Here is an 11,565-nt window from a genome sequence, read left to right on the forward strand (position 1 = left end):
TGTTTTAATAAACTTCATGCATGCAAAGAAAGAAGAGACATTTATAATTTGTAAAACACTAATACGTAGATATATATATTTAAACTTTATTATAAGTTCATCTGGTGTAGGATTGTAACAAATGATAAAACTCTTACAGGCAGTGTGAGTATGTGCCTGTTAAAACCATCTTCCACAACAGACAAATAGTCAAGACGTACTCTAGCTCGCTTTCCAGCTGTTTTTCTTATGTCCTTCACCTGAAAACATGGTTACCATCTCAGGAACAGCCCCCTTTTCTCTTATCTGACCCAACTCTATTCCTTTCACAAATAAATACTTGCTGAAACAGGGAAACCCATGAATAATAATCTCCACACACACACACACACACACACACCGGTAAAAATGAGTGTGAGGTTGTATGGGTCACTGAAAGGCTGTGATACAATAAGGCGCAGAAAGAAAATGAACACACACGCAGCATTATTCTCAAAATGACTGCACTTTGTTTTCTGATGCTATTTGGATTTGTGCTTGTGTGTGTTCTATATTTAATTTCCATCCTGGGATGCTGTGTAGTAAACAAGGCATTTGAAAAAAAGAAGGTAAATGCTACAGCTGAGTTTGAAGCATGGAACCATCACCACACATTTAAGCAAAACAAGTGAAAAGAAAAGGTGCTCTTTGTGGCTACTCACAACAACTGACACGGTCTCTTTTGAAACCAGGAAAATACCTGTTCCTGCTTTGAATGTGTAAAGATGGCAAACTGGTAAAAAGGAGGGTTATGTTGTTTTCCCTGCTCTGACCCACCTTTGAATCAAGTATAAAATTCCTCCAGAGACTCATAATAGTCCTAATACTTATTTTCAATGCTTTACACCTATGTTGTCCAGTGTTAGTACACTACAAAATCCAGCAATCCTGATTGGTTTTCCATGTTGAGCTGTCATTTAGCCCTTTCTAGCTGCTGCATTTACTCCACAAAGCAAAGTGGTTGCACTGCTGGTGTAACTGAAATGATACCACAACATATCAAACTGACATTGACATGATATTTTTAAGAATTCTGAGGTACGGTTGGGAAGACACAGTGATGCAATTTTTCACAACAAGCCAATATTAAATTTATCACTCGCATTCACACAGCTGCACTCCTTTATGAAGTTTGTGAGTACATGGATGACTTTAACAACTGCCACAGATAATGTTTCACTAGTGAGGTTTAGCATTTACTGTATGTTTTTATGTGTGTGCGTTTCTCAGTTTTTCACGCTTGCGACACCATCGCCGTTTCCATTGGTCGCCTGGACAGCAGAAGACTTGTTTTTGAATGGCAGGGCATGGGGCTGGCGGATGTTCACCCGGTCCTTTTCTGCCTCCAGGTCCTCGTCATAGCGTTCGTCTTCATCGTTGTCCTCAGCCTCACTGTGGTGGGGGGAGGAGTGGCGGGACAGAGATGGAGATGGTGGCACAGAGGCCGGTCGTGGGTACCGGAAGCCCGAGGTCTGAAGACGAGAACCAAGAGGCATCAGAATCTCAATCAGTGGGTGGAGGAGGTGTAAAGATTTTACCTCCATGAAGGCAATTAATAACATTACATAACATAAAACAACAAAAAAGGTGAAAGCTGAAGAAGTTAACTTACTGAGGTGGGCTCATGAAGTTCATACATGTAGGTGTCAGGGAAGGCTTTAGCCAGGGCCATGTGGCGGGCTGATATATAATACTAGTCCAGAAAACAAACAAACAAAACATTAACTCATGTTGAAGTTGTCACATGAACAAAATTAGTCCTTGGGTTTGGAAACTCACCCTGCCGAGGTATCTCCAGTCCAAGAGTTCGCTCAGACGCTCAGTTCGGTTCCTCTGGATGATCCGCTGGCGCCGGCTCTGCTTGCAGAACTGAAACAGGAAAGAAGTGAGCTGGTTACACGACTCGTCCACCCCTCGAAATCGCCGGTCCAGGATGTAAATACCTGCAGAAACAAACAGCAACAGTTATCTATCCATTTAAAGATAAACTTTGGGAGTCACATAGTATATAAGAGATTATGTATGAGTAACACACCATATGCTGAGGGGTCTGCTATGTGTTCCTCCATGAAACATCCAAAACCTGACAGGTTGGTTGAGATTGATGGAATTCCCATGACTGTGCACTCAGCTGACGGTGACAGAAAGCGAAGGCCCCCAATCAACATTTTAATATTATACAATACATTTGTACACATTAATACACCTTGCCAGCATGCATGACTCATACCTGGTGTGTAGCCCCAAGGCTCATAGTAAGAGGGGAAGACGCCGAGGTGGCAGCCTCTTACAAACTCCTCGTAATCCATTGGAAGAAGAGGAGAGGTGGACGAAAGGAACTCAGGATGGAAGATAATCTAAAGAAAAAGAAGAAGAAGAGAAACGATTTAGTATCAGAGCCAGATATATTCATGGACTATTTACCATGTGAGCAGCCAACGGTGTTTAATGATAATCACAGTAGCAACTCAAATCATGTGAAGTCCTGAACAGGTAGTAATGTACCAGGTGGCACAGCTTCTTCTCACCTATACATTTAATGCATTATTGGATACATTTAGAACGCCTCCCAAGTGGTGTTAAAAACAGCATGTATGTGAGCTTGTCTAAACCCTGGCTAAATAACAACACATACAATAAATATGTTTTTTTGTGGCTTAGGCTGTTTCTGGACTACCGATAACTGACATACCTTGACACGGTCAGCAGAGCTGTTGAAAAGGCCGATACGGCGGACACAGTTAAGGATGGGGTCGCTGCTGTCCTCCAGCATGTTATGGGTGCAGATCGGAGGCTGGCATTGTCTCTGAGTTGCAAAGATGGCACGCTTCATTATGGTGAAATCCTCCTTGTCCACCATCTTCGACACATCTGGCAGCTGCCCACTAATGAAAACAAGCTTGTTTTAAAACATGTGAAATGATAAGCCTGATTATCTGGGACCTTATTTGACTGATGTGTATATGTAGAAATGACAACACCAAGTCTTGTATTGTAAATTATTAGAATCTAAGAATATCCAGTTGTGAAGGGAAACATCTAACTTCAGACTTTAAAGAAGAGAGTAAGAAATGAAATAAAAAAAAATAATAATAAAAAGAAAAAGGTATTTCTTACTCAATTTTTTTTATCCCACAGTCTTTTACTTACACTAGAAGTGACTCATAAAGTTTCTTTCCGAAGCGTTCCTTCACCGTCTGAGCAGTATCCCTGTCAGGGACAGAAATATAGAGAATACAAGAACAATATTAAGAACACTTTTAAACCACAGTGTCTGAAGGTGAAGACAATCAAGATGTGTCTCGGTATGGATGAGTATAGCACTTTGGCTGTACACTTTTAGTTAGTTAGTTTAGTTAGTTACTTCATCTCAGTGTTTACATACAGAGAAACCTCACCAAAGCTGTTTCCTGACCGCTTGGCCCTTCAAGGTTTCCACGTTGAAGTTGTTTGTCCGAGCTGGCATTATGAAGAACGCAATGACGGTCACGTCACTGTGATTGACCTGCAACAAGCAGAGCATACAGGAATATTGGGTCACATTTTATACATAGGATTCACCTTCCTCTTTCTCACACACGCACAGAAACACATCTGTTGACACAACTACACCAAAACACACTTACTCTCAGTAGGTAGTTGAGTCTGGCTAAAGCTTCCAAGAAGATGTCAGCTCCTTTGTTGGAGAACTCATACCTGCCAGCGATGAAGAGGAACAAACACTTGTCCAGGTTGAAGTCAAGGTGCCTGGTGGTCAAACCAAACACAAACCACAATCAGTCACAAGACCTGCTTGAGTGTGGCACATGAAATGTACACATTGGATTATCATAATTTTTTAATATGTACTTAAAACTAATTCAGAATTTGACTTTTTGATCATTTGATAAAAAGGCATGTAACTAGCAAGAGAACTCTTATTTCAATTTTTGACTGTGCTGTGAATGTTGAAATGTGTGCTGTGGGGTCTCTCCGTCGTACCCGTAAAAGTGCCCCCTGACGAACTCCTGAATCCGATTCTTGCTCTGAGCGTGGAGGTTTTGAAACTCGTGCACGGCTGAGAACTTCTTCACATTGAGCCCGTTGGGAGTGACAATGTCTGGGTGTGACGGGAGAGATTAAATGCAAAACATAAGCAAAGAGACAGAGAGGTCACTTAAACTTTAGTTAAGTTTATAATTAGCTGGGTAGCTAACTGTGGTAATTAAAATGTTGCTACACTGAAACATTCAGTAAGAAAGCAGTGAAAAATACATCATATCCCCGTACATTAAGACCTGCTTGCCCGGCCAGTGGTAAGTGAGAATGGAGTGAACCATGAAGGAAGTTTCTGAATTTCACACATCAGTTCACCTCCACACACCTGGTTTCCTCTTGAGCAGGTGCTCTGCCTCAATGGCTGTGATCTGTGACACAGTAGTAAAAACATGGGCACAGTGAGCAGCCGCCCGCTCCAAACAATAGCGGTGGTAGATCTGTCTATCGCCTGCTTCCTTATCCACGTTGAACTGAATGAGACAAACAGGACAGAGAGAGAGAGTACAATGATGTAAATAGCTTGTTGAATACTAAATCCATTAGAATTTTTACCAATAAAATCAATCTGTCTGATTATGTATTTGTATTCAATTTACCTACAGAAGAATCTGAGACCGTTTAATGGCCTCTTTCTATCATTTTGTGTTTGTTTTATGACATTCCTGTGTAATAAAATGTACAAACACACACCTCTGCAAGCTTGTTATAGAAGTCCACATTTCCAGCACACAGGTATCGTCCCAGCAGTGTGGCGTGAGTGGTGAAGATGGTCGCAACGGGCAGCTGTCTATGTCTACACAACACCAGGCCCAGGCCGGCCAACCACTCATGGAAATGGGCCACAATGTGTGGAGGCTCCTCACTCTGGGCTGCGTACTGTGATTTGCAAGAAAACAGGGTCAATATGGACTGCACACATACACACCAAGATGCATTCAAACATAACATCTTCAAGGGTTTTGCCATTTCAAGATTATTAAAATATATATCTTATTAGACCTTTTTGGACTTTTCAAGGACCTACAGATAATTCTTTCTGCACATAAACATGCAGTATTCCACCTCTACCTTTGACACAACACAGCTGAAACCTTTTACGTTGAATTTTTATAGAAATTCTGGTCACTTCAGTTCTGTGAGCTGCTGACCTCTCCCAGAAGCCAGGCCGTCAGGAAGCCAAACAGCACGGCATCATTGGCCTCACGGTCGAACCACGGCACGCCGATGTCACAGAGTTCCCACAACTCACTCTTCCAGCTGTCCAGAGACCAGGCGGTGAACGCGACGTCAATCAGAACAACATAGGGACTGCCCTCGATAAGCCACCGCCCAAAGTAGACCTGAGGGGAAATGGCGAAAAGGATGAAAGAGAGAAAAATGTATTTCTTTATGCCACAAACCACCCATGGAAGAGGGCGTATTTTTCCCCTCCTTAAATAGTTTAAAAGATTTGTCACTAGCAAAGAAGTATAAACTTCAATTCTATTTTATTTATATCGCGCCAAATCACAACAACAGTTATCTCAGAGAGAAAGAGAGAGAGGGATGGAAGGAGAGAGAGAAGGGAGGGAGGCAGCCTACACAATATACACACAGAGGTACAGACAGTAAAGGTGATGTTGCTATAGACTGAATGAAAAATGGTCCAGATATTTATAGTAGTGTTAATGATAATAATCATAATGTTAATGATAATAATATCAGTAATAATAGCAATAAGACTAGTAACAATAATTGTAGTAGAGGGTGTCGAGCAGGAACACGAGATGTAACGATGCACGAGAACAAGACAAGAAGATTTTGAAGAAGAACACTATTTTGAAGAAATGCTGAAATGTATGAGCAGGGGGGGTTGGTGGTCCTCTCCCAGAAAATTGGAGCATTGAACATATAAAAGAATATTATATAAAAGCTTGTTTTTTTTGGTCTTGTTACTGTTTTTGTACGATACACATTTGTTTCAGTTTTATTTTTGTTTCTATTTACATAGCACTGCATGTTTTCTTATAGTGCAAATAAACCTTTCTTCAAGCATTTTCATTTGTCTCATTTGATCATTTCTTGGTGCAAGCTATTTTTCAGAACATTTTTAACAAATGCTTTCAAAAAGTGATCTGTGATTTGTGCCCAAGTCTGCACAGTTTTAAATCTCACCATATTTCAACCCTCTTTTCTCAACACACTGTCCCCTACAATTACTTTACTATGGTTAAGTATCATGCTTATAAAAAACATTATTTTCTTCATGTTTATTGTGCATTTAACATTCCGATGGTATAAGACAACGCTGAAAACCCCCCCCAAAAAATACCATAGTTGTCATACCCCTACATTGAGAAAATGCTTATTTTACAGGAGAATAAAATACAGCTGAACAAGACTTAAATAGAGTCATGTTTCATTTGCAGAAACAAGAAGACAAAAACAAATCAGCTTTCAAATAAACGATAGCCTTTACATTGCCATTTGTATAATTTCAGTACAATCAATCTTTGTGTCCAAGCCCATGGTGTAAATTAGTGGTTCAAAGGCATGTAGGCAAAAAAGGGGCTAAAAGCAAAGTGATTACAACTTTAGAAAGTTTAAATTCATGATGCTGATGATAATTTATGTTCTGGCCTAATATGCAAATATGCATCAAGTTAGATTCCTGCCTTCAATCTAAACTCTTGATATTAGCTTAAACCATTCTTTAACTGCTAGTTGTGATTGTGCTCACCTTTCTTTTAAAACAAAAAAATTAGTTGGCAGTTGTTTTCCTTCACTTTGATTCTTAGTCTTTTCTTTTTTGGTACCTTGATTTCCCTTTCTTGGGGATAGACCCAGGGCCCCAATGGGGACAGGCATGTTTATACTCAGCATCACACACTCAGCTAGATTAGTCCCTTTAGAGATGAATCCTAGTGCGGGGCAGACTAAACCATTTTCTTCTGTTGGAAGGGGTGAGGGAGGTCTCAGGGTCTCCACTATTTAGCTATATAGCCATTTTAACTTAGTTATTAAGAAACTACTTGCTTAGAAATAAAACACTGCAAACAAAAACAAACCTTTCAAGGACCCTCCCCCCATTGGGGCCCTGGGTAATCAGTCCCCCCACTTCAACACCATTGCACACAATCCAAAATTAACCTTGATGAAGTTTGTCTTGCTGTCACAGAATCACAATAAAGAATGTCACTTCAAGCACGACTAACCTAGAATATGGGAATTAGTTTAATGTACTAAAACAGGACATAAATATCTTTTAAGACATGTTTACAGTCTGGTTTTGGTCTCTATAGTTAATCTTCCCTGTGACAACTGTGCGGGAGGGTGAATGTTTATATAACTCATCTGTTTAAATTATATTAAGGTTATGCAAAGTTATGCATAATTAAGGACGTTGCTGCTTTGAGTGACATGTGGGAGCCCTCTCAGGTGGCTAGCCGCTAGCTGGTTCAGCGATCAGGCTTCATTTAGCCCACCTCAGCTCCACCTCTTCACCCATTTTTGGATTAGCCAGAGTCAGGCCCTGTTAAGGGGGCAACGGCTGGAACCACCACATTAATAGTTTGTCAGAAACCTATGGGAGATGTCATAGAGACTACGTCCATGTTTCACAGTCTATGGTTTTCAGCCAAACTGACTGACTGTGATCTGGTGCTGGTCTGTTAACTTAAAGGTTGCGCGATTCTAGGTAAACCTGAGAGGCCAAAAAGGCTGCACTATCCCTTCAAAATAGTACCGCTACCATTCCTGGCCTTGACCCATGATGCCACAGCACTCCCAGAGTGACACAGCACAAGGCTTTAAATGTATCACACACACAGTCACAGACAGTCATCTATTTCTGGAGTGTGTTTTTCAGAGAGAGGGGGGAGATAGAGAGACACAGAGATACATTAATACAACCTCTAACCTTTGCTAGTAAATGTCACAGTGTTTAGAAACGTGGTCAGGGACAGAAGGATAAGGGGCTATGGATTATCACTAACTGCACATTCACCACTCATACAGGCAAAATCTGACTCTTGACTGTCCTTGAGTGGAACATACAAATTTAACTCAGAGGCATGTGTGTTTGCTGTGTACGTGCGGTAGTACCTTACACCCACTGGAGTTCATCTTGTCAATGGTTCTCTTTAGCGCGGGGTTGGTGGGCTCTATCAGCTCCACCTGAGTGCGCACGTTGCTCTCCACGTAGGGCCCCACCAGGAAATAGTTCTCCCCCCATTCCTCTGAGGTCAGACGGGCTTTGGTCTGGATGACAGTGTAGATGCCTCCAACTTCACACATGCAGCAAACATGCCGCACGTACGTAAATAAAGTCGAGACAAAGATACAATGTGATTCAACCTGATATATCTGAGGCATAATGATGATATTTGTCTCTTACAACTCAAATTTCCTTCAAGAGAATAATCTGTGTATATAAACAGGATCAGACATGAACATTTTCTGTCATGTATCTTCATTCAGTGTTTATATGTATACCATTTATTTTCACAAACTTTACAAAGTAACAAACTTTACAATGTGGTATCCAATATTTGTGCATGTGACTCATAACAGTTCAAAATAGCACTGTAGCAGCAGGACAGAGGGTCAGTGACCTCCTAAGGGGAGATCATTGATTGGTGGTTATGTAGGGACTGAACCCTTCTATAGAATTTGACCACTAACCCCTTGTTTTGTTACCACATAGTACTGTACCCTTCTATGGGTTTGACCTTTTATTTTGCAGACTCAAACCCTGCTATGGTACCTAACAGATACCTACACATGTCCTATATAAGCTGTGTTTGATGTACAGAGAGACAGAGTGGCCATCGGGCTGGGTCACTCTCCAAGCTGCTGCAGAGCTTGTAACAGTATCAAGCGGGTTTCCTCTCAACACATCATCGCAGCATTATTGTTCGGACACCACAACAAAGTAACAAACTTTACAAAGTAAAAGTCCACACACACACACACACACACACACACACAGGAATACTTGCCTTTGTTAGCGACCTCCCACGCAATTTCAAAAAGAACAGCATCCTCCAAATCAAACTCCTCGTCCCACTCCTCCAGTCCTGACAGGGACGTGACAGAAAGGCTGCGAGCCAGCGGCATGCTGGGTAAACACACACACACACAAACATGACTGTCACTTATTGAACTTATGTATCAAATGTATCTTGATGTGTGAGCAATTCACATTTAGAAAAAAGACTTTTACATGTTTCCAAAGAAATTCAGTAATCTAACATCAACCTTGAGATTCGAAATGGAAGGATTTCTTTTCTAATTAATCAATGTAACTTTCTCTGGTTAATGACTCATTTATTAAACAATTAAACTTTCTCTTGACCAACATTTCCACACACACACACACCTGCAAGAAACTAGCATGTCATCAATGAAACACACATCCTATTTCACAACACTATTACGTTATACTACTGTGACATAAAAACTGCCTTTGTCAATGCTTTTACAGTTTTAACAATCCTCATTCTCTCCGGTGGAATTCTGACAATCCAATTTGTAGTCAAACATTTTTCTGGCTTAACCTTTGGAAACCCTGATCAAACACACAACACTGGAGTAGTATATTGAGTAACAGGGAGCCAAGATACGTGTGTATGTGCGTGTGTGATTGTTTATCAACAGTATTTGCTCTGCAGAGAATCTGAGATATTCAAAGGGCTTCTTCTGGCTGCTACTACTAACTACAGTTATGGCATATCACACGCTACATCTAGGCTACATCTATTCGTTTTTATCTGTGAAATTTTTATCTTACCTGGGTTACTACACCAGACATGCACCATAAAAGGCCCTAACTCTGTCAATGCATCCTACTGCAACAGAGGACGTTTAACTATCCATTAGTTTTACCATTAGCAATGGAGTCATTGTAAAAGCATAAATAAAGGAGGGGAAGTCGTGAGAAAGGATGCAGCGGTGAAGAAAGGTAAAGGCAAGGGCACGGATCAGGTACAAACTTGATCCAGCCGTTTGCACTGTGGCGCTTGCTGACATGCTTTTGAGAAATGTTGTAATAGTGTGAAGTTGAGACATGAAAAAAACACAGAATTATCAACCACAGCAAGAAACACTCTTCCACCTGTACAACGATCCTTTACAAAACTTTTATGCTTTTACACTGCTCACCAGAAATTCAATCTACACTAAGGATGAGCTCAAGCTACTGACAGCAGTGGACAAAAAAGGGACTTATAAGATAATGACCTGTGTCAAGTGTCATACCAATACTATCCAAACACCTCAAATATTCACATCAGGTAGGCCCTCTATGCGCTATAGGTTTAAACTGTTCCACATCACACTTTTGTAAGTTGCATAATGAGCCTGATTGGCTTCCAAACTAGTTGTGATGTTACATCACACAACATCAAGCTGCTCCGCAAACGTTTTAAACTCAGATTTAAGGTAAAAACAGAGAAACGTCCCCTCTGCACCAAAATTATTGAAAACAACCATGTATTGTCAAAATGTATATACATTAATCTGCACTTTGAAGCTCTAACAGCAGAGAGAAGCAACAAGAAGCATAACACAAATCTGAGTGGAGGTTAATTTTAAGAGTCAACTGAGAGGAGATATAAAGTTTCATATAATATGGAGGAAGGAAGCAAATACCACTGAGCTGAAGCTCATTTCTTCAGGGACCCCCTGGGATTCCCTCGGGCTCTCTCTCTCTCTGGGAACCTCAATCCTTGCGGATTCTTTATAATGGACTACTGACAATTACATAGACAGTCATTCACCATCTTGATCTTGACAATGGCATAAACTTAAGCCTATATTTGGATTTGTACTGTCCAGTGGGCCTACAGGTCTGGTTTATGCACGGCAGGCTCACCTGCTCGTCCAAAGACCACAAGCGCCGTAAAAACCAACAGCACCGCTTAATATGCATGCTGCGGAATGTATCATCTGTGGTTTGTCATGAGTTGTGAACGTGACATCAGGCACACAGTCTTCTGCAACCCAGCTGGAGAAACGCGCAAAGGACACAGCGTCCCGATGCGCGCACCCGACCATTGAGGAAGCGTTTCATTTTTATCATTGCGGAAAATAGAGAGAAAGAGATAAATAAAAGAGAGGTCTACTCACCCTTCGGTTTTGTCCTAACTTCACGAAGATGAGCTACACATTGACAGCTGTCGCACTCAATCTCCAAAAAAACGGAAGCCAGTGAGAAAAAAGGGGGCGGATGCTTCAGTTAAATGTCAGCGATTCACATTGGTTTGGTACGTTTGCTCTTATTTTGAGGGACGGGACCATGGACAGGACGCCCATAGCCTGCTAAGCAGGAAGATGGTTGGTTTGGCTAATACGGGGTCTCTGCTGTCACATTATTCATGAGCTTCACTCCCATTGGCCCCGGTCTCATCTTTGTCTCCACCTCTGTGCGCAGCACACCGGGAACTGGGCGTTTTCCTCAGCAGAGAGACGCAATAGGCTGAGCAGAAGTTAAAGGGAGATGCGGTGGTTGGTGAATTATCAAAAGAGGGG

At 41.3% G+C, this 11,565-nt stretch overlaps 1 protein-coding gene across 1 annotated transcript; it reads right to left on the reverse strand.

Annotated features, from left to right (window-relative positions):
- Positions 1–66: 66 nt before the first annotated feature.
- Positions 67–11,303, reverse strand: gys1 (glycogen synthase 1 (muscle)). Its single transcript, XM_046041420.1, has 16 exons — positions 11,164–11,303; positions 9,036–9,154; positions 8,140–8,321; positions 5,205–5,396; positions 4,747–4,932; positions 4,382–4,526; positions 4,000–4,117; positions 3,645–3,765; positions 3,417–3,523; positions 3,169–3,228; positions 2,711–2,903; positions 2,249–2,375; positions 2,054–2,149; positions 1,798–1,961; positions 1,631–1,711; positions 67–1,490 (listed from the first exon to the last, which is right to left on the reverse strand). Exons 2-16 carry the CDS (start codon positions 9,151–9,153, stop codon positions 1,245–1,247), a joined length of 2,136 nt encoding a protein of 711 aa, XP_045897376.1. The 5' UTR covers position 9,154; positions 11,164–11,303; the 3' UTR covers positions 67–1,244.
- Positions 11,304–11,565: the final 262 nt, after the last annotated feature.

This window comes from Micropterus dolomieu, linkage group LG02 (assembly GCF_021292245.1).
Source record: "Micropterus dolomieu isolate WLL.071019.BEF.003 ecotype Adirondacks linkage group LG02, ASM2129224v1, whole genome shotgun sequence".
NCBI lineage: Eukaryota > Metazoa > Chordata > Actinopteri > Centrarchiformes > Centrarchidae > Micropterus > Micropterus dolomieu.

Bases quoted from the DNA above. Each gene is read 5' to 3' on its own strand.
- gys1 (XM_046041420.1), bottom strand. From the start codon at position 9,153: ATGCCGCTGGCTCGCAGCCTTTCTGTCACGTCCCTGTCAGGACTGGAG. The intron at 2,904-3,168 runs GTAAGTAAAAGA...TGTTTTCATTAG, and splicing joins CTTTATGAGTCACTTCTAGT to TGGGCAGCTGCCAGATGTGT. The intron at 1,962-2,053 runs GTGTGTTACTCA...TTGTTTCTGCAG, and splicing joins AGCAGACCCCTCAGCATATG to GTATTTACATCCTGGACCGG.